General features: G+C 36.4%; 1 protein-coding gene across 5 annotated transcripts in view; it reads left to right on the top strand.

Annotated features, from left to right (window-relative positions):
- The window catches only part of BTBD10 (BTB domain containing 10), an 87,623-nt gene that overhangs the window by 39,104 nt on the left and 25,317 nt on the right, over positions 1 to 23,202 (top strand). For 2 of the 5 annotated variants that reach the window (XM_004369663.1, XM_023737357.1), the window contains exon 2: positions 4,753 to 4,910. The exons of 1 other annotated variant lie outside the window; for it this stretch is intronic. In XM_004369663.1, coding sequence (XP_004369720.1) covers positions 4,810 to 4,910 — 101 coding nt within the window. In that variant the 5' untranslated portion in view covers positions 4,753 to 4,809. Of the gene's footprint in view, positions 1 to 4,598; positions 4,911 to 18,185; positions 20,206 to 23,202 lie in introns of those variants that run through there. 2 more of the 5 variants (XM_023737351.1, XM_004369662.2) reach the window with 2 other exon arrangements.

Below are 23,202 nucleotides of genomic sequence, written 5' to 3'. Positions count from 1 at the left end.
TTTATCTTTTGGATTTCTAATTGTTGTCTTTGTATAATTTCTAGTTGTGAATTTATTTTGGCATTTTGTTCCTACATCATTTTCCTGAATTCTTCCAATTTTTTGTCTGTGTTTTCCATGAATTTGTCTATTTTTTCCTCATGTTTGTCAGCTTTTGTCTCAGTTCTTGGAGAATTCTGAGTATGGAGATTTGAATTCCTTATCAGGTAGTTCTAGTGCTTTTTCTTCCAGAGGAGAGTCATCTGGTGTTTTATTTTGGATGCCTAGTGGAACCACCCTGTCCTGTTTTTTAAATGTTTTGATATTGTCTGCTGTCTTCGCGGCATTCAGTAGTTATTTTTCTCATTTATTGATTGTAGATTTGTTTGTTTCGTCCCTTTTTTAAAAGAAAATTTGACTATGTGTGAGCAGGCAGACTGTGTGTTCTTTGTTGTTTCCTCGTCTGTGGGCACAATACTTTTCACCTTCTCCAACTGTAAGGGTCAGTCACTCATATATGGTATGGCAGGGCAGGTCTCGCTGAAGAGGAGTTACTGGGATGGGTTGTTTGTGACACTTACTACAGCCACCAGAGCAGGTCGGTCATCAGTGCAGGGCAGGTTCCAGTAGGCCGTGCCTGTGCTGCTTGGTGGTGTGATGTCAAGCACCCGGTGCAGGTAGGCAGGATGCAGCAGGGAGATTGTTATATGTGGAGCTAAGATGAGTATGGGAGAGAGGAGAGAGGAGAGAGGCAGAGGAGCCAGAAACGTACAAAAAACAAAAAAAGAAATGCTAGGGGAGCTTGCCGTTGGAGTGGAGACATGAGAGACTATGAAATGGAGAAAAACAAAAAGGGGAAGAGAAAGAAAAGAAAAGAATGAATAAATAAAAATCAGTAAGGTTAAAGAACCGCAAAGTTCCCAGGGATCCTACCGCTGCAGCTATGCAGTCTGGGGAAGTCACTCTCAGGTGTTGTAGTACAGTCTGGCTAGAAGGCGTAGAGGTATACAACGCCAGGTATTCAGGGAACAGAAAGAGAAGGAAGATATAGAGAGACGGCAAACTGAGCAATGAAGAAAGACAAATAGGGAAAAAGAGGGAAAAGAAAACAAAACAAATTATAAAAAGCAGAAGAAAGGCCCCCAAAAAAACAGGAAAAAAAAAAAACCAACGAATAATGAAATGCTCTCAGGGCTCCCTCTGCATGTCTGTGGAAGCCGAGAGTGATTCCCCTTGCCAAGCAGCTCCGCCTGGCCAGAAAGGGCTCCCAACTCAAGAAAAGGAAAAGAAAACAAACAAACAATTCAAAACAAACAAATGAACAAAAGCCCCGGGATCCCACCAGTGCAGCAGCCCAGACCAGGAAGCAGCTCCTCACTCGAACGGAGCTCTGCAGCCCCTCAGGAGGAAGCAAAGATGGCGCACAGAGCCAGGTACTCAAGCAAAAGGAGGGGGAGATGGCGAGAGGCATGTAAGAAATTAAAAGAAGCAGAAAAATAAAAGCAACACTAGCAGCCAACAAATAGCACTCAGAGAGCCAGCTAGTGCGGGCTGCTGTTTCTGGACAAGAGACTGTGTCCATGGGAAGCACAGGGGGCCGAGTGTGGGTGAAGAAGGGTAGAGAGTGGGAAAGCATATATCACAAATTACCAGAGCTCTGCAGCCCCTTAGGAAGAAGCAAAGATAGTGTATGGAGTGAGCTACTCCAGCGAAAGGAGGGGGAGGTGGCGAGAGGCTAGGAAGAAATCAAAAGAAGTGGAAAAAAGCAACACCAGCAGCAAACAAATGGCACTCCGAGAGCCACCTGTTAGGGTGTGTGGAATCCAAGCAGCCGGTGTTTCCCAGTCAAGAGATTGTGGCCGCGGGAAGCAGAGGAGGCCTAGTCGGGGTGAAGAAGGGTGGGGGATGGGAAAGCGTATATTGCAAATTACGGTATACCTAAGTTTTGATCAATGAAATGTGAATATGATTTTCCAGTTGAGTTTCTGATAACCTTTTTCTGAATATTTATTTATTTATTTATGACTTTTTGTAAAGTACGTGCTCATTTGTTTCAGTAGGATTGACTAGGAAGACATACTGGTATATCCCTGCTGCTAGATATGTGCCACCCACTGTAATAGCAAACCCGTTGCCATGGAGTTGATGCCAGCTCATTGCGATCCTATAGGACAGAGTAGAATTGCCCCGTAGGATTTCCAAGGAGCTGCTGGTGGATTCGAACTGCCAACCTTTTGGTTAGCAGCCGAGCTCTTAACCACTGGGCCCCTAGGGCTCCACCCAGTGTAGTAAGTGTGGAAAATCTGAATCTACCTTAGCCATTCCTTGGGGTTGTTTTTTTTTTTTTTTTTGGTCACTGCCTCTTAGGGTTTAGAATCATTCTTTCCTCAGCGGACATCTGTTGTTGTCTTATTCAGAGGGAAGTCTTTTACAATTAAAAGTGAAGCAGAGGTAGAATGCTCTTGAAGAGAAATGTTAATGTCTGAAATAGCTTATTGGAAGACCTATAGAGTGAGGACAGAAATCTTCAGAATCTGTGAAACCTCGCTACATCTTTTTTCTCCCTTCCTCTTGATTTTTTTCCCCCTATTATTCTTTATAACTTTTGTGTCTCTCTTGCTCAGTGGTCACTTTTTTTCTGTTTTTCTCTTTTGTCTCTGATTTGTTCTTTTCTTCTCTTCTGCCTCTTCTTTTCAGTACAGATAATATATTATTGACTTTTTATACTTAATACATTTTTATTTTTATAGTTAAAAACTCAGATGAGATTATGATTTTTTGTGTTTTTAAAATAATTTAAGTTTTTATGTTAATCTAATACCTGATTAATTTTCTGTGATTCAGTGACTTCTGACACATAAAAAAACCAAACCTGTTGCCATCAAGTCAATTCCAACTATAGTGGCCCTGTATGACAGAGTAGAATTGCACCAGAAGGTTTCTTAGGAGCAGCCGGTGGATTCGAACTGCCCGCCTGTTGGTTAGCAGCCAGGCTCTTAACCACTACACCACCAGGGCTCCTTCAGTGACTCCTGAGGAAGTAGATATCCTTTTCCAGGAGCATTTAGCAAATAAACTGCATTGCATTTCCTTAGGAATTTGAATTAGTTATGTGCAACTCTCCTTTCTTTTCTTTCTCTGTTATTTTTATTTCACTCATTGTATTTTATTTATATATGTGTTGTACTAAAATGTTCATTTATTACAAGATTTTCAACATTTTTTGGAAAAAACGCAAAGTAACTATGAGAAGAAATTATAAAATAGCAAAATGGTTTCTCTAAAATTAAAGCATTTCTTCTACTGAGTTTGATATAAATTCACAATTTAAGTAAGTTTATCTTCAGTATTCCTTGTGAAATTATATTGGACTACCTTATAAAATGCAGGAGAGTATGATATTTTTCTCAACTCTGGAATTTCCCTTTGACTTTTATGCACAGGTCCCCCCAACTTTCCTCCATGAAAAGTATATAGAAGGCATACGAGAGTGGGTGTCCAGAAACCAGGGTTCTACACTAACCTATATACCTTTGTTCAGATTGGTTAACCTCATTTCGTTTTTCTTTGGGTCAAATATGAACTGCTATTTCCAAACAAAATACTGAAGTCTGTGCATTTTTCAAGATTGAGGCTTTAATCTGTCGAGAAAATTCTTACTGCTCTTTATAATCCTGCAATTTATCAGCATTGTCACGTTTGGCAAAGTTACCTAAATTCTGAGATTGTTTCCTGTTTCATTTACGGGGGTTTAATACCCACCTTGCAAGAGGTTGTGAAGATTAAATTGGGTAATGAATGTACTTTAAAGTATTTAGTTCAGATATTCTGTAAAGCTATTGTTAAGTGAATTTTATAATTTCATATGACTGTAGTGGATATAACAGTTACAAGCCTCATATATGAAAAGACATGAAGTGTATGAATCATATTGATAAGATATTTTTGTAGTAATTACACTGTAAGGAAACATCAGTATGTCTATATACATTTGTTTTCAAGCAAATATTAAATTTCTGTTAGGGTCTTAACTTGGTAAACAATAACATTGTTATTTGGTCTTACTAGATGCTTTTCTAAGCATCTTAAACTTTTCTTTTTGTAATTAAGAAATGTATTCCCAGTGAAATTTCATCTGAAAGAATCATTTTATGGAATGTTTTTGCCTTTTTGGTACTATATTGATATTTGGAAATATGAGGTACCTTGATGACAGTTGTTTATTTACTAAATATAAATAGCACAGCATTAAACTATTACATACAGATGGAAAATTTAATAGAAGAACTAAATGAAAAGTACTTAAAAAGACTTATGGTACAGGTAGTCCCAGACTTACAACGAGGTTCTGTTCTGACACTCCATCGTAAGTTGGTTTTGACATAGCAGAATACCTCTTTTTTTTATAAGTTTTTATTATTATTGCCTGTCAGTATCTTTATAAATCATAACATTGAACATCTGCAAGTGAACATCTGAGAATAACATCAGCAAATTACACGCTACATCATTGTATGTAGTACATATTACTAATGAAAAGATGTACCCAAAAAAAAAAAAAAAAACATGGTTGTAAGTGTGGTTTGTTATAATTCAAATACGTCGTAAATTGGGGACTGCTGGTATTTATTTTCATCCAGCTTGTATGTAATATTTTATAATCTGTTCATCACTTTAAAAAAATGTCACAACAATATTAGAAAATATATAAAATTCTTTGACTTTTTTTCTGCATGGAATAGATTTAAAGGTCAACACTACTCTTTTATGTAGGTTGTGGGTGCTACATGTGTGCTTTCAGAGCAGTAGTGTGAGGAAGCTTGAAGTGGGATGGCAGGACGGCCTCATCCTTATGACAGTAACTCCAGTGATCCAGAGAATTGGGATCGGAAATTGCATAGTAGACCTCGTAAACTTTATAAACATTCAAGGTAGGTAAAAAATATGTATATTGCATATCAAAACTTTGATAAAACTGATTATAAAGACTGTACTGCATTTGGTTGTGGCAAGTCCTGTCAGGATGGGGGGTGGTTTATAAAATATTAGGGATGTTTGTATTTTTTCTTTAAGAACTTTTAGAGAAACGTGTCTTTCCTTTTAGTTTTCCTATATTTATATTTGTTTGAATTTTATTTTTGTTTCTAAATAATGATAAAATCTTCTTAATTAACCCCATTAATAAATGCTGCTATTAATTTAATTGAGAACACTGGCAAAACAAGTAGTTCTTTGTAATTAAAACTCTGTAATAGGAGTTTATTTAGTGCTGTAAATACATTGTGAATGCAGATTACATATGATAATTTATAGGTTTATATCAGTGTTTGTCTCCATACATTTTTTTTAAATAGCATTTTATTGTGTTTTAGGTGAAAATTTACACAGCAAATTAGGTTCCCCTTTAACAATTTTTATACAAATTGTTCCATGCCATTGGTTACAATTTGTACAATGTGTGAGCATTCTGATTATTTCCATTTTGTTTGTTCTGTTTCCATTGATCTAGCTTCCCGTCCCCTCTGCTTTTGGCCGACTGTTGACTGTTCGGTCTCATATAGTTAATTGTTTAAGGGAACACGTTACTATGGTTGATATTGTTTATTTTATAAGTCCATGCATTTTTAACGATGTAAATTTGTTTATATCTTGTTGTCATCCTGATCCTAATGGGAAAATTAATCTTTCTGGAATAAACTCTGCTAGTTCAGTTAAAGTCTAATGCATTCAATAAAAATTCGTTTCAAAAGTTTCAGCCCATTTATATGTTGTTTTTAAAGCTTTTATTTTGTGCTGAGTGAATTAATGAGGAGCATTTCATTTAGAATACTTCATGGTCTGATATTTTAGGATGTTTATTGACAGCTCATAAGCCTCACATATTACAGGTATGTAAGCATGTTTTCGTGGAGGATTTTGCTTTATGAATATTACTTCAGGGATATTAATGAGCATTTAACTGACTTAAATGTAAAATTCTCCTGATCACTGCTAACTAATACCAACTTTCTTGAAGAATAAAACATATATGATATTGAAATTCTTTTTGCAATTTTAAAGGAATAGTTTGGGTACTTTTTAACTATATGCTATAGATAGAAAATGAGTGACTAGTACTTAAGTCTCCTGATAAGAGGTCCACCTTTACTTTGAACTTTTAACATGGTGAGGTTTAAAATGGTAATGTTAAGTTGACTTTATGAATTTTAAGTACATGCCAAATAGTATGAGTGTTTTTTTAGTTTGTTTTGTTTGTGTGTGTATCTTATTCAACTGGGACTCTACTTCTCTTTCTCCACGCTATTACATGGATATTATCTTCTGTTGGAAATTAAAGGGGTATTGGTTTGATCACATAAAATAGGGGGCTATATTTATATCTTCTGTGGGATATATGGAGCCCTGGTGGCACAGTGGTTAAGAGTTTGGCTGCAAAGCAAAAGGTTGGCAGTTTGAATCCACCAGCTGCTCCTTGGAAACCGTATGGGGCAGTTCTACTCTGTCCTGTAGGGTTGGTGTGAGTCAAAATTGACTCGACGGCAACAGGTTTGGTTTTCGGTTTTATGGTATATATATATATTTTTTCAGATGAATTGTTATCTTTCCTAGTTCTTGATTTTTTTTTTTTCTGATGTACAATACTCATAATGAAGTGATGACAGAGGATAAAATAAACCGCTGTTTGCTTTATAAAAGCTAAATGCATACAGTGGGAAAATTTATAAAAACTAACAGCACAAGTAGTCCCCAGCTTACGACGGAGTTTTGTTCCGATGATGCCGTTGTAAGTTGGTTGTGATGTAAGTTGAATACTTCTTTTTTTTTTTATCAGTTTTTATTATTATTGTCTTTTTTTTTCTCAATATCTTTATAAATCTGATCTTTATTTGTCTTTGGAGGTTGGCATGAGAATGATAACATCAACAAATTACATGCTACAACGTTGTATGTAGTACATACTACTAATGATAAGATGTAAAAAACAAAAAAAGGACAGTCGTTAAGTGTGGTTCGTCATAACTTGCATGTGTTGTAAGTTGGGGACTACCTGTACTTTTTTCATTGCTGCTATTTCATTTCAGTAACAAATCCCATACCTCTTCTTGATATCTGTAGCATTGTAGCATCAGTAACTGTTTGGTGCTGTTGGTGCTGTTGTTTTCCGGTAGACTGCAGCAGTATTTAGGGCCCTTTGAGTGAAAAACATTAAAGAGAATTAGAAGATACAGTGAAACCTGTGAGATTCAGAACTTGACGGTACTGCCTTGTTTTTCCAGGTCTCACAAGTTTTCTTTTCCTTTGACAGGGTACAGTTTTACCACTTTCCTATCACTCTCTATTAGTGGAAAATATTTGAGTTTTCCTTCTCTGACAGGTTTCCCCCTTACACAGGTTCTGGCTTTTGCAGGTTTTACTGTAAATACCAATAAATTGAGTTTTTAAAATGAAATGACCATGAATTCTTTTTTTTTTTAAATTGTGCTTTAGGTGAAAGTTCAAGTTAATTTCTCTTTAAAAAATTTGTACATATATTGTTTTGTGACATTGGTTGCAATCCCCACAATGTGACATTATGCTCCCACTTTCCACCCAGGGTTCCCTGTGTCCATTTGTCCGGTTCCTGTCCTTTTCTGCCTTCTCTTCTTGCTTTTGGACAGGAGTTGACCATTTGGTCTTGTATATTTGATTGAACTAAGAAGCACGTTCCTCACGTGTGTTATTTTTTGTTTTATACGCCTGTCTAATCTTTGTCTGAAAAGTTGGCTTCAGGAATGGTTTCAGTTCTGAATTAGCAGAGTGTCCAGGGGCCATAGTTTCGGGGTCCCTCCAGTCTCTGTCAGACCAATATGTCTGGTCTTTTTTCATGAATTTAAATTCCATTCTACATTTTTCTCCCGTTCTGTCCAGGACTCTCTGTTGTAGTCCCTGTCAGAGCAGTCGTTGGTGGTAGCCGGACACCATCTAGTTTTTCTGGTCTCAGGCTGGTGGAGTCTCTGGTTCATGTGGTCCTTTAGTCCTTTGGGCTAGTATTTTCCTTGCGTCTTTGGTTTGTTTCACTTTCCTTTGCTCTGGACAGAATTGGACCAATAGAGGTATCTTGGATGGCTGCTTGCAAGCTTTTAAGACCTGGGACACTACTCACCAAAGTGGGATATAGAATATTTTCTTTATGAACTATGTTATACCAAATGACCTGATCTCCCCCAAGACTATGGTCTACAGCCCACAGCCCCAGCTACTCGGTCCCTCAAAGTGTTTGAATATGTCTAGGTAACTTCTTTGCTTTTGCTTTGGTCTACTTGTGCTGACTTCCTCTATATTGTGTGTTGTCTTTCCCTTCACCAAAATTGACGCTTGTCTACTATCTAGTTAGTGATTTCCCCTTCCCCTCCCTCCCCACCCTCATAACCATCAAAGAACGTATTTTTCTGTGTGTAAACCTTTTCTTGAGTTCTTAAAATAGTGGTCTTATACAATATTTGTCCTTTTGTGACTGACTTATTTCACTCAACATAATGCCCGCCAGATTCATCCATGTTGTGAGATGTTTCATGAATTCATCATTGTTCTTTATCGTTGCCTAATATTCCGTCGTGTGTATGTACCATAATTTGTTTATCCATTCATCTGTTGATGGCCATTTAGGTTATTTCTATCATTTTGCTATTGTGAATAATGCTACAGTGAACATGAGTGTGCATATGTCTATTCGTGTGATGGCTCTTATTTTTCTAGGGTATAATCCTAGGAGTGGGATTGCTGGATCGTATGGTATTTCTGTTTCTAGCTATTTAAGGAAGCGTCATATTGTTTTCCAAAGTGGTTGTACATTTTACATTCCCACCAGCACTGCATAAGCGTTCCAATCTCCCTGCATCCTCTCCAACATTTGTTATTTTGTGTTTTTTGGATTAGTGCCAGTATTCTCAGGGTAAGATGATATCTCATTGTAGTTTTGATTTACATTTGGCAAATGGCTAATGATTATGAGCATTTCCTCGTGTGTGATAGCTACCTGAATGTCTTCTTCGGTGAAATGTCTGTTCATATCTTTTGCCCATTTTTTAACTGGATTATTTGTTTTTTTGTTATTGAGGTGTTGAAGTATTTTGTAGATTTTAGAGACCCTAGTCGGACATGTTGTAGCCAAAAACTTTTTCCCAGTCTGTAGATTCTTTTTTTACTCTTTTGATGAAGACTTTTGATGAGTGTAAATGTTTGATTTTTAGGAGCTCCGCATTATCTAGTTTCTCTTTTGGTATTGGTGCATTGTTAGTTACAGTTTGTATACTGTTTATGCCATGCCCCTAACATTGTCCCTATTTTTTCTTCCATGACCTTTATTGTTTTAGATTTCATATTTAGGTCTTTGATCCATTTTGAGTTAGTTTTTGTGTATGGTGTGAGATATGAATCTTGTTTCATTTTTTTTTTTTTTACAGATGGACTTCCAGTTATACCAGCACCATTTGTTAAAGAGACTGTCTCGTCCCCATTTAATGGATTTTGGCCCTCTGTAAAAGCATCAGCTGCTCATAGATGGATGGATTTACATCTGAGTTCTCAATTCTGTTCCATTGGTTTGTGTGTTGTTGTACCAGTACCAGGCAGTTTTGACTACTGTGGCTATATAACAAGTTCTAAAACCAGGTAGTGTGAGGCCTTCCACTATGTTCTTCTCTTCTTCAGTAATGCTTTACTTTATCTGAGGCCTCTTCCCTTTCCATATGAAGTTAGTGATTTGTTTTTCCATCTCGTTAAAGAATGCAGTTGGAATTTGGATTGGGATTACATTGTATCTGTAGATCGCTTTGGGTAGAATTGACATTTTCACAATGGTGAGTTTTCCTGTCCTTGAGCATGGTATGTTTTTCCGCTTAGGTAGATCTCTTTTGGTTTCTTGCAATAGCATTTTGTAGTTTTCTTTGTATAGGTCTTTTATGTCCCTGGTTAGATTATTCCTAAATACTTTATCTTCTTGGGGGCTATGGTAAAAGGTATTGATTTGGTGATTTCCTTTTCGAAGTCTGGTCTTTTTACTAGTATTTGAGTTCTGCATCCCACCCTTCCCTTGCTCCATCAGGGACTCTCTGTTGTGTTCCCTGTCAGGGTGGTCATTGGTGGTAGCTGGGCACCATCCAGTTCTTCTGGTCTCAAGCTGATGAAGTCTGGTCTATGTGGCTCTTTCTGTCTCTTGAGCTAATACTTTCCTTGTGTCTTTGGTGTTCTTCATTCTCCTTTACTTCAGGTAACTGGGACCAATTGAGGCATCTTAGATGGCCGCTTGCTAGCTTTTAAGACGCCAGGCGCCACTCACCAAAGTAGGATGTAGAAGATATTCTTAATAAACTTTGTTATGCCAGTTAACCTAGATGTCCCCTGAAAGCATGGTCCCCAGACCCCCACCCCTGCTACTCTGTCACTCAAAGTGTTTGATCGTATTCAGGAAACTTAGCTTTGGTTTAGTCTAGCTGAGCTGACTTCTCCTGTAGTGTGTGCTATCCTTCCCTTCACCTAAGATAATTCTTGTCTACTATCTAGTTAGTGAATAACCCTCACCCTCCTTTCCCACCCTTGTAACCATCAAAGAATATTTTCTTCTGTGTTTAAACCTTTTCTTGAGTTCTTATAATAGTGGTCTTATACAATACTTGTCCTTCTGTGACTGACTAAATTCACTCAGCATAATGCCCTCCAGATTCCTCCATATTATGAGGTGTTTCATGGCTTCATCATTGTTCTTTATCATTGCGTAGTATTCCATTGTGTGAATATACCATAATTTGTTTATCCATTCGTCGATGGGCACCTAGGTTGTTTCCATCTTTTTGCTATCGTGACCAGTGCTGCAATGAACACAGGTGTGCATGTATCTATTCGTGTGATGGGTCTTATTTTTCTAGGATATATTCCAAGGAGTGGGATTGGTGGATCATATGGTACTTCTATTTCTAGCTTTTAAAGGTAGTGCCAAATCGATTTCCAAAGTGGTTGTACCTTGTTACATTCCCACCAGCAGTGTGTAAGTGTCCAGTCTCTCCACAACCTCTCCAACATTTATTATTTTGTGTGTTTTGGATTAGTGCTAGCCTTGTTGGGGTGGGATGGTATCTCATTGTAGTTTTGATTTGCATTTCTCTAATGGCTAATGATCATGAGCATTTCTTCATGTGTCTGTTAGCTGCCTGAATATCTTCTTTGCGAAGTGCCTGTTCATATCCTTTGCCCGTTTTTTAATTGGGTTGTTTGTCTTTTTCTTGTTGAGGTTTTGCAGTATCTTGTAGATTTTAGAGATTAGACGCTGATCGGATTTGTCGTAGCCAAAAATTTTTTCCCAGTCCATAGGATGTCTTTTGTGTGAAGTCTTTTGATGAGCATAAGTGTTTGATTTTTAAGAGCTCCCAGTTGTCTAGTCTCTCTTGTGGTACTTGTGCATTGTTACTTATGGTTCGTATTGTGTTTATGTCATGTATTAGGGCTCCTAGCGTTGTCCCTATTTTTTCTTCCATGATCTTTATCATTCTCAATTTGATATTTAGGTCTGTGATCCATTTTGAGTTATTTTTTGTGCATAGTGTGAAGTATAGGTCTTGTTTCATTTTTTTGCAGATGGATAATCCTGTTATGCCAGCACCATCTGTTAAAGAGACTGTCTTTTCCCCAATTAATGGACTTTGGGACTTTGTCAAATATCAGCTGCTCATAGGTGCATGAATTTATGTCTGGATTCTCAATTCTTTTCCATTGGTCTATGTATCTGTTGTTCCAGTACCAGGCTGTTTTGACTACCATGGTGGTATAATAGGTTCTAAAATCAGGTAGTGTGAGGCCTCCCACTTTGTTCTTCTTCTTGAGTAATGCTTTACTTATCCGGGGCCTCTTTACTTTCCATATGAAGTCGGTGATTTGTTTCTCCATCTCATTAAAAAATGCCGTTGGAATTTGGATTGGGATTGCATTGTATCTGTAGATCGCTTTGGATAGGATTGACATTTTCACAACGTCGAGTCTTCCTATCCATAAGCAAGTTATGTTTTTCCACTTATGCAGGTCTCTTGGTTTCTTGCAGTAACATCTTGTAGTTTTCATTGTATAGATCTTTTACGTCTCTGGTTAGATTTATTCCTAAGTATTTTATCTTTTTGGGGGCTATTTAAATGGTATTGATTTGGTGATTTCCTCTTCGAACTTCTTTGTGTTGTTGTAAAGGAATCCAACTGATTTTTGTATGTTTATCTTGTATCCTGATACTTTGTTGAAATCTTCTATTCCAGTAGTTTTCTTCTGGATTCTTTGAGGTTTTCTGTGTATAAGATCATACCACCTGCAAGTAGAGATACTTTTACTTCTTCCTTACTAATTTGGATAACCTTTATTTCTTTTTCTAGCTGAATTGCTCTGGCTAGAACCTCCAGCACAAGGTTGAATAAGAGTAGTGATAAAGGGCATCCTTGTCTGGTTCCCATCCTCAAGGGGAATGCTTTCAAAGTCTCTCCATTTAGGATGATGTTGGCTGTTGGCTTTGTATAAATGCCGTTAATTATGTTGAGGAATTTCCCTTCTATTCCTGTTTTGCTGTGAGGTTTTTTTTTTTTATCATGAATAGGTGTTGGACTTTGTCAAATGCCTTTTCTGTATCAATTGATAAGATCATGTGTTTCTTTTGTTTTATTAACGTGATGGATTACATTACTTTTCTGATGTTGAACCATCCCTGCATACCTGGTGTAAATCCCAGTTGATCATGGTGAATTATTTTTTTGATATGTTGTTGAATTCTATTAGGTAGAATTTTGTTGAGGATTTTTGTGTCAATGTTCATGAGGGATATTGGTCTGTAATTTTTTTTTTTTTTTTTTGTGGCATCTTTACCTGGTTTTGGTATCAGGGTTATGCTGGCTACATAGAATGAGTTTGGGGAGTATTCCATCCTTTTCTATGCTCTGAGATACCTTTAGTAGTAATGGTGTTAACTCTTCTCTGAAAGTTTGGTAGAATTCTCCAGTGAAGCCATCTAGGCCAGGGCTTTTTTTTATTGGGAGTTTTTAAGTTACCTTTTCAGTCTTTTCTTTTGTTATGGGTTTATTTAGTTGTTCTACCTCTGTTTGTGTTAGTTAGGTAGTGACTTTCTAGAAATTTGTCCATTTCCTCTAGGTTTTCAAATTTGTTAGAGTTCAGTTTTTTATAGTATTCTGTTATGATCCTTTTAATTTCAGTTGGGTCTGTTGTCATATCACCCATCTCTTTTCTTATACTGGTTATTTGCTTCCTCTGCTGTTTCTCTTTTCTCAGTTTGGCCAGTAGTGTATCAATTTTGTTGATCTTTTCAAAGAACCAGCTTTTGGTCTTGTTAACTCTTTCAGTTGTTTTTTTGTTCTCTATTTCATTTAATTTTGCTCTAATTCTTATTATTTCCTTTCTTCTGGTACCCGAGGGCTTCTTTTGCTGCTCTCTTTCTACTTGTTCCAGTTGTAGGGTTAATGTTTTGATTTTGGCCCTTTCTTCTTTTTGGATGTGTGCATTTATTGCTATCAGTTGACCTCTGAGCACTGCTTTTGCTGTGTCTCAAAGGTTCTGGTAGAATGTGTTTTCATTCTCATTTGATTCGATGAATTTCTTTATGCCATCCTTAATTTCTTCTATAACCCAGTAGTTTTTGAGCAAGGTGTTGTTCAGTTTCCATGTGTTTTCTTTTTCCTTGCTTTTTCTGTTGTTGACTTCTACTTTATGACTTTATGGTCAGAAAGATGCTTTGTAGTATTTCAATGGTTTGGATTTTATTAAGGCTTGCTTTATGGCCTAATATGTGGTCTGTTTTGGAGACTGTTCCATGTACGTTGGAAAACTATATTTGGCTGCTGTTGGGTGGAGTGTTCGGTATATGTCTATGAGATCAAGTTGGTTGATTGAGCGTTTAGATCTTCCATATCTTTGTTGAGCTTCTTTCTAGCTGTTCTGTCCTTCACCAAAAGTGGTGTGTCGAAGTCTTGTACTACTGTTGTGGAGCTCTCTCTCTCTCTTTTTAATGCTGTTAGAGTTTGTTTTGTGTATTTTGGAGCCCTGTCGTTGAGTGCATAAATATTTATTATAGTTATGTCCTCCTGGTGTGTAGACCCTTTAATCATTATATGGTGTCCTTCCTTATCCTTTGTGGTAGATTTTACTTTAAAGTCTATTTTGTCAGAGATTTATATTGCCACTCCTGCTCTTTTTTGAGTGTTGTTTGCTTGATATATTTTTTTCCATCCTGTAAGTTTCAGTTTATTTGTGTCTTTAAGTCTAAGGTTTGTCTCTTATAGGCAGCATATGAATGGATCATGCTTTTTTATCCAGTCTGCCACTCTCTGTCTCTTTACTGGTGCATTTAGTCCATTTACATTCACCATAATTATTGATAGGTATGAGTTTAGTGCTGTCATTTTCATGTCTTTTTTGGTGTCTTCTTGACAGTTTCTTTGTTCCACTTAATTTTCTGTGCTGAGTCATTTTTCTTTAAGTATTTTCTTTTCATCTTTTTCATTGTTGATTTTGTATTTGCTGAGTCTTTATTTTTTCTTGTTTTTTGTTTTGACGTGTAGGATTGTTAGTTTCCTTTGTGGTTACCTGAATATTTACCCTATGTTTCTAAGTTTAAATCAGTCTTTTATTTCCTTACATCACCTTGACTTCCTCTCAATACAAAAAATCTATGTCTAGATTTTTTAGTCCCTTTATTTTGTTTTAATGTGGTCATCTTTTACATATTGACATCTCTGTTTCCTTCTTTTCAGTGTTTTAGCTTTGATTTATTTTTGTGATTTCCCTATCTGGGTTGATATCTGGTTGCTGTGTCCTGTGTTCTAGTCTTGGGTTGTTATCTGATGTTATTGATTTTCTAACCAGAGGACTGCCTTTAGTATTTCTTGTAATATTGGTTTGGTTTTTGCAAATTCCCTAAACTTCTGTTTATCTGGAAATGCCCTAATTTTGCTGTCATGTTTGAGAGACAGTTTTGCTGGATATATAATTCTTGGCTGGCATTTTTTCCTTCAAGCTTTATATATGTCATCCCATTGCCTTCTTGCCTGCATGGTTTCTGCTGAGTAGTCCGAGCTTTTTGTTATTGACTCTCCTTTGTAGATGACTTTTCGTTTATCCGTAGCCACTCTTAAAATTCTCCCTTTATCTTTGGTTTTGGCAAGTGTGATTATAATATGTCTTGGTGACTTTCTTTTAGAATCTACCTTATGTGGGGTTCAATGAGCGTCTTGGATAGATATCTTGTCATCTTTCACAGTATCGGAAATTTTCTGCCAACAAATCTTCAACAATTCTCTCTGTATTTTCTGTTATCCCCCCCGTTCTGGTACTCCAGTCACTCGTGGGTTATTCCTCTTGATAGAGTCCCACATAATTCTTAGGGTTCCGTCATTTTTTTTAAATCCTTTTATCTGATTTTTCGTCAAATAAGTTGGTATCAAGTGCTTTATCTTCAATCTCTCTAATTCTGACTTCCATTGCCTCAAATCTGCTCCTATGAGTTTCTGTTGCGTTGTCTAATTCTGCAATTTTATTCTTGATCTTCTGGATTTCTGATTGCTGCCTCTCTATGGATTCTTGCAGCCTATTAAATTTGTCATTATGCTCTTCTCTAATCTTTTTAAGTTCCTGTATTGCGTGTTCTGCACTTTGCATAATTTCCTTCATGATGTCTTGAAGAGTTCTGTATTTTAATCTTTTTTATTCTGTGTCTGGTAATTCCAAGAAAGTTTCTTCCTCTGGAAAATTTCTAGATTCTTTATTTTGGGAGTTTGCTGAAGCCATCATGGTCTGCTCTTTATGTGATTTGGTATTGATTATTGTCTCTGAGTTATCAATAAGTTATTATATTTATTTATTTTATGTTTGCTTACTGTGTCCTAGCTGCTTGTTTTGTTTTGATATGCCCAGATAGGCTGCTCGTGTGAGCTGAGTCCATCACCAGTGCCCCGGAAGCTCCAATGTCCTGCCCCTAAGTATGTGAGCTCAGAAGTCTGCCTATTCCTCCTGTATGGGTTTAGCTCAGGTGTCCAGGTAGTTGGCCACCAAGTGTGTTGTGCAGGCTCTCACCTACAGTCCTAGACAGGCATGGATGATTGGTGTAGGCACAGGCATCCAGCTATAGCAGGCAACAGACACTAAGCAAGTCAGGGGTTGACGGCTGCCTCTGAGTATTCAGGAGGAAAGCGTGTCCCTGTTTCCTAGAGCACGTAGGTGGGTGAGTTTTGCAGCTGGACTATGAGCACCCAATGCTGTTGGCTGTAAGGACTGGGAGTCCCCTCTTATTCTTGGGCCTCTATCGCAGGTGACTAGGTGGCGTGGGTGGAGCCACCAGTCCTCAGGCCCCCAATATGGGTAGGTGAAGACCCTGGTTAATGGGCAGAGCAGTGTCAAATGTCACAAACCTACCAGTTGAAACAGTTGAAGCTAGATTTCAGGTATATACCTGGTTGTACTGCGGTAATAAGGGCCTGTGCTGTTGAAATGGGCCCACACAAGTCTCTGCAGAGCGAAAGGCACTCAAAGTCTGTGGATCCCTTATGCCTGTGCATAGGCAAAGGAGTTGTGCCTGCTCTGAGCTCCTGGCTTAGGGGAGCTGGTAGATTATTTCTTCCCCCGTTTGTTAATTTGTTCAGTCTCCAAGGCCTGGAGAATGGCTCAGTGCACGTGACAGATCCTGCTTCTGGCCCAGGGGACTCAGCAGTCCCTGTTGCCGTCCTGAACCCAGCACAGAGCAGGGAATAGGGAGGTAAACAGGAGAGAGGGTTTTCCCTAAGGGGATGTGTTTTTTATCCGTGTGGTAGGCCAGACGCAAATACTTATCTTTCTCCAGTCAAGGGCTGCTTCTCACTGGTTCTGGATGGCCGAGTAGACTCTGTGCGACTGGGTCTCTCCCGGTGTGGAAAACGCCTCCCAAGCTCTGCTGCTTGCCTGCCTCACCACTCACCCCCGAGCTGATTCGGGCTGAAGGGCTCCGGCTCCCTCTGGGTCAGGTCTGGCAACTCCTCGCTGCTTCCGAACCATCTCTTCCTCCCTCTACCACTCAGTCCAGTTCCTCAACTTTGCATTTGATGTTCAGGGCTCCTAGATTGTTGTATATAATTGATTCACTTGTTTTTTAGGGTCTCTGTTGTAAGAAGGACTACCTGAAGTGTCTGACTACTCTGCCATCTTGGCCCACCTCCTCCATCTGAGTTTTGTATGTTCATCTTTTATCCTCTTACTTTGCTGAAATCTTCTATTAGTTGCAGTAGCTTTCTTGTGGATTCTTTGGGGTTTTCTGTGTATAAATCATATCATCTGTAAATAAGGATAATTTTACCTCTTCCTTACCAATTTGGATGCACTTTATTTCTTTTTCTTGTCTTTTTGTTCTAGCTGGGACTTCCAACACATTGTTGAATAAAAGTGGTGATAAAGGGCATCCTTGAACCATGACGTCTTTTGAATGAGGTTATTTTTAGCCTTATTAGTGGAAAATCAGCCCAAGGAAGAATGGCTTACTTTAGGGACCTCTTGTCCATATGTTCTTTGAAACACATAACTTTGAATACTTTTAAAAAATGTTCAACTTGACTTTTTTAATATGGTTTCTTTTCAGTTAAGATAGTCGATTAACTGGCTGAGAGCTCTTAAAAACTAAACAATTAGCAAGTATTTTTGAAAACTTCCTCTTAGTTTAGGGGAGAGTCAGGTGTGTCGGGACAATCATGAGCTGCTTTAATATCCATATATGGAATAATTAGAAGAAATAGAGCACTAACCTACAGTATTGAGTTATAGTAAGAATTCAGAGGAGGAATCAGTATCAGCTTGAGTAGGTGAAAATGGGACTTGAACTTATTCTTGGGTGATTACAGGATTAGTAGAGGGAGGACATTCCTGACAGAGATTTTCAGGAGATTAATTTGACTGGCGTCTGAAGGTGGAGCTCTATGGATAGTATTACTATCCCCATTTGAGAAATGAAAAAATGAAGCTAATAAACTTGCCCAAGGCCGTCTAGCTTGTAAATGGCAGAGCTGGGATTTAAAAAACAAGTTCCTCATTGTTTTTATTTTTAAAATAATTTTAAATAACTTATTATGGTACATTTCAAACAAATGCAAAATAGAACAGTATAATGAACCTCCAGCTTTAAGTTACCAGATCATGGCCAATTTTGTTTTATCTATGATCTGCCTACTTTCATCCTTTTTTTTTTTTTTTTGTCTTGTGTATTTTAGTTAAGGATGTTTGAATAAAAGAAAACTAGACTAAATACTGGCTTAAGTTAGGAGTTTACTTTTCTTATACATAAGAAGTCTAGAGATAGGCAATGACTGATGTATATTTAGTGGCTTAAGGATGTCAGGATCAAAAATCTCTGATTCTCTTGACTTTTCCTTCATGATCACAAAATGGCTAGTGTAGCTCTAGCCGTCATGTCCAACTTCCAGACAAGAAGGAGGAGGAAAGGGGCCTCATTTATATCAGGAAATGAAATTTCTCAAAAATTCCCAGCAGGTATCTGCTCATAACTCATTGGCTAGAACTATATCTGGGTGTCAGAGAGGCTGAGAAATAATAATTTTTAAATCGGGCACACATTGCTACCACAAACAAAATTAGGAGTTTAAATTTGGTTTAGCTTTTGAAGATAACCTAAAAGCTGTCTTGTTTAAATTTGTTTTTCTATCCACATTTTGGAATAACCTGCTTTCTTTCTGCCTTTTACTTTCAGTATATTTTTTTCTCCTTTCCTTGTTGACAGGGATAAAAATTACATTCTTGATTTATATAAGTAACAATAATAGTAACTATTTTTTGTGTCCTTACCATTGATATTTTGAGGGCTTGGTGGGCATTGCCTTATGGTTTCTATTCTATCTAATGCAACTTGAAGTTACTTTCTTTTCTAAACCTTATTTTGTACATAGATACGATACGTATAACATTTTCTGATATAAAAGACAATATAGTTAGGAAAGCTAATCTGGAATTGGGTGGACCTCAGGGTATCTCTGATCCCTTTGAAGATGCATAAAAATGAATTAGATTGTTAAAAAAATTACTGAACCATGAATTGTTGTATAGTTAATACTTCTGTAAAGAGGTCTGGTAGCTTGCTGAAATTTTTAGAGATTTCAGTTCAGATGTAGTTAGCCTAAATTGTGACAACTTTCTTTAAGTTATGAGTTAGAGGAGTTTTTGCTATTTAAAAAAGAAAGAAAGTACATCTTTTCTGTATTACTTATATTAAGATACCTAAATTAACAGTATGCTAAAAGCTCTGGAATATTTGAATTAGGTTGTACACGACTATATAAAACTCAGATCTGCAGTCTGCTCAGGTTACTAAAGATAAATGCATCATACACATTCAGTATCAGACTTTGCCGCAAGGTTTCACTCCCACATGGAAGTACGCATGCTCGTTTCTTCTAAGACGGCATGAAGACAGATTTCCAGTTTCCCTTTTAAGTCACTCCATAGTCCCAGCAGCAGTTTAGAAATTGAAAAGTTTGATTGCTCTAAAGAGCAGTTCTTGAGTGAATTCTTAAAGTACAAATAATATTTTCTCTTTGGTTTTAAGGAGAAACTTTACTGCCAGAATGAGTACACCATAAAATATTGGAAGGAAAAAAGAGAAAGTTAGCTGTATCCTAGTTTTCTAAAACCTGGCAAGCTGGCCGAGCTAGAATTAGCTTTACAGATGGCATTTGGCAGCATGTCTCTAAGCCCTCATCTCCTGAGTTTTCTTCCACCTGTCTATCAATTACAATACCCAATCACTGCCCAGAGATGGAGAAATGGGATGATCACAGCTCACAGGATGCTGTTTGGTTAGAAACGTCAGTGCTGCACAACCCACGGCTGAGTCAGTGTCTGTGAAAAAATGAACTGAATTAATATAGAGATGGGGTTGTATCTCTGAACATATAAAGCCTAAATAACTGCAACAGCATTATTACACAGTAGAGGGAGAAAAGCTAAAGGAAGCCTGTGAACAGGTGAGGTAGGGGAGTCTGGGACATTTTCTGATTGTTCAGAGGAATCTTGAAGATGATGGAAATATCAGATGTGCTAAAGTTTCCTAGTAATGCCCAAGGATGCTGACCTGGCTTTCAGTGCTGCATTGTTTGAAAGAGCAGAGTCCCTTTATACTCTGATTTCAAAATTTTTTTCTTGTTTCTGTGTTTCTACCTTGGCATATCCTAAAGGAAGGTGTGTATTTGTTTATTACCTGTTATCTCTGGGTTATGATTATATACATATATGACTATAAGGGAGAGATTGAGAGACAGACGTTTGGCCTTCCTGGTATTATGTTCATCTTGCATTTCTGGATGTAAAAGATCATTATGTCTGATTATCAGTTTAATGGCAAGTTATTTAAAATAGAAATTTTTTTTTATTGTTTCCATGGGTTTGATGCTTTGTCCTTTACTTTGTTTAGCATTAGTACAATCTTCATGTAATTTGAGAATGCGTTATGTTTGCTCTTGTTTTTTTATTAATATCATAAAAAATTTATTTCAAGGAAAAACTAATTTTGAATTAATTTTTTATGTATTTGAAAATAAAATTCAAGATAAAGAAATGAAATAATTTCCTAAAGGAGTTACATATATTTTTATTTTTAGATGAATTACAGATTAGTTGAATCACTTACATATGGTAGTATTTTATAGGGCTGAATATTTTTAAATGATAAAGCTCTGATTGGTTAAAATGACTTTCTGTTCTTTTACAACATAGAATCTGAATAGATGATCTGGATATTGAAACTGAAGCAGAGAGTAAGCCAGATAAGTTTTTGGATTAGTGTAAATTGATTTTGTCAGACAGTATTTCAAAATAAAGGTAATTGTTCTTGCTGTGATTTTACATCTTAACAAGTAACATAGCTTACTTTATTAGGACATTTTACCACAATTTTAAACATTTTGACTAGTGATTTTTTTTTTCCTGTCTTCATTATCCCATCCTACAATTGTTCATTTTGTAGGGACTTTTGGAATATACATTTTAAAATCATTTTATTTTTAATGTATTTGAATAGTTCATAATGTCCTGCACTCGAACTATAAGGAAGTTCTTGTGGTGATTTCCCCATTTAATTCCTGAATGTTTGAATGGTCATCTTGATGGCTGTCATGAATTATTTTTATAGTTACATTGGTGGTATCTTGTATTGATTCTTTTTTTTGTGGTTGGGGATCTAGAAATGTTTTTCTAAGCTTATTATAGTAATACAGTTACAAAAGCAGAATCTTAAACTAGACCTTTTTGCTTTATACTTTGTAGAACACTTGGTCCTCTGGTTCCACCTATCCTTTAAAAATAATGCCTGTCTTTATTGCAAAAGTAATACATATGTATTACATAAAACTTGGTAAGTACAGAAAAGCACATAGAAGAAAATAAAAATGTTATTGTCAAAAGAAAAATATTTTAAATACTTCGGTGTATAACCTTTTTTTCTGTGTATATATATAAAGTCACACATATACACTTAAATTTTGGGATATTACTACATGTACTATTATAGTTTATTCTTTTTTTTTTTAAAGAAAAAACAATCCTGAACATCCCCTAAGTTATAAAATAGTATTCTATGTCATAATTTCTAAGGACTACATAGTGTTTTGTAACTTATTTCACTAATCTGAGTTCTTCTGATTCTTGATCAGAGAAAAGATCAGCATGATTGCACAGCACAGGTTTCTGCCAAAAAGGAAGACTTAGGGAGTTAAGTAATGCAATAAATTGCATTTTGATATTTCTCTGACAGAAAATGCTCCTTATTGTGACTACCCAGTGAACTCTTTAAGCTCGGATATACACGTTATTTTAAAAATGAAGCAAATAGCTAAGATTGCCATAATAAAGTATAAAAAATAATTTTAAAAGTCAATAAACAAACGCTTAAATGAGCCTAGATTTTAAAAATATGCTAAAACCAACCAAAGTATGTCTTATATTACATCTAAGGTAAGAAGGTGATCAAGGAAGGTATAACAGTAATGCATGGCTATGAAGGAAAAATATTCTCTGCCTTTTTTTCTTTTTTTTTTTTTGGAGCTTCTTTGTCAAAGAGGAAGAGCAGACCACCACTAAGTCATAGCAACAGCGAAACAGACATTGCTGGGAAGGACATAAAAACCAACATGAATATAGAAATAAAGAATACATCTAGTTAAATGAGTTTTCTTTTGGGCCAATTGAAACATGGTTATGAAAGGAACTGCCTGCAAAATCTTAAAATTATTGATATTATTTGTAATCTTTGACGATTTTAGGAAAATGCAAGAATGCTAAAAGATGGAAGATTCTAAGTCTGATTTTGGAAAAAAGGCAGAAGATTTTAGAACAAGAAATGAAAAAGATAATGACTCACTTGAAGAAAACCAGATTAAAATGACCTAGAATGGGCTTGTTAAATTGTCAGACCACTGTTGATTTTTTTTTGATGCAGTTACTAGACTAGTGGCAGTATTTGGACTTAAATTTAGGTTTTGGTAAAGTCTCTTTTCTAATTTTCCCATAATCTGTTATTTTCTATTTTTTTGTCTGTTCTTTTGAGGATATTCCCAATTTTTTCTTTCAACTCCTCTAGTAACTTTTTATAAATTTCTGTTGTTGTGCTTTGAATTTCTAAGAGCTCTTATTCTCTAAATGTTCTATTACTTTTTTTTTTTTACAGCTTCCCTGTCCTTGTTTTATTGATACAGTGTCTTTTTAAAAATATCTTACTGAGTTTAATGATTATAGTTTTGCTTTTTTTTTTTTCTGTTCTACATTGTCTTTTTTGGAATATGTTAAACTTTTTCATTTTGAAATAGTTTTAGATTTACAAGAAGTTGCAAAAAAAATAGTACAGTGAGTTCCCAGGTACCCTTCATCTAGCTTACCTGAATAATAATGTCATACTCTAATGTAGTGCATTATCAAATAGAGGAAAATGGTATTTGTATAATACTGTTAACTATAGAACTTAATTGGATTTAATCAGTTTTTACATGCAGTCTTTTTGTTTAATTTTTCTGGTTAGTAGTTCTGTGATATTTATTTTTTATTCTTTTTTATTTATTTTTTTAGTCGTACTTCATGTGAAGGTTTACAGAACAAATAGTTTCTCCTTAAACAGTAGTACACATAGTGTTTTATGACATTGGTTAACAACCCCAAGACATGTCAACCCTCTCCCTTCTCGACCTT

This window comes from Trichechus manatus, unplaced genomic scaffold (assembly GCF_000243295.1).
Source record: "Trichechus manatus latirostris isolate Lorelei unplaced genomic scaffold, TriManLat1.0 scaffold00006, whole genome shotgun sequence".
NCBI lineage: Eukaryota > Metazoa > Chordata > Mammalia > Sirenia > Trichechidae > Trichechus > Trichechus manatus.
The sequence above is the reverse complement of the archived record's forward strand: the minus strand, read 5'-3'. Positions and strand labels throughout refer to the sequence as shown.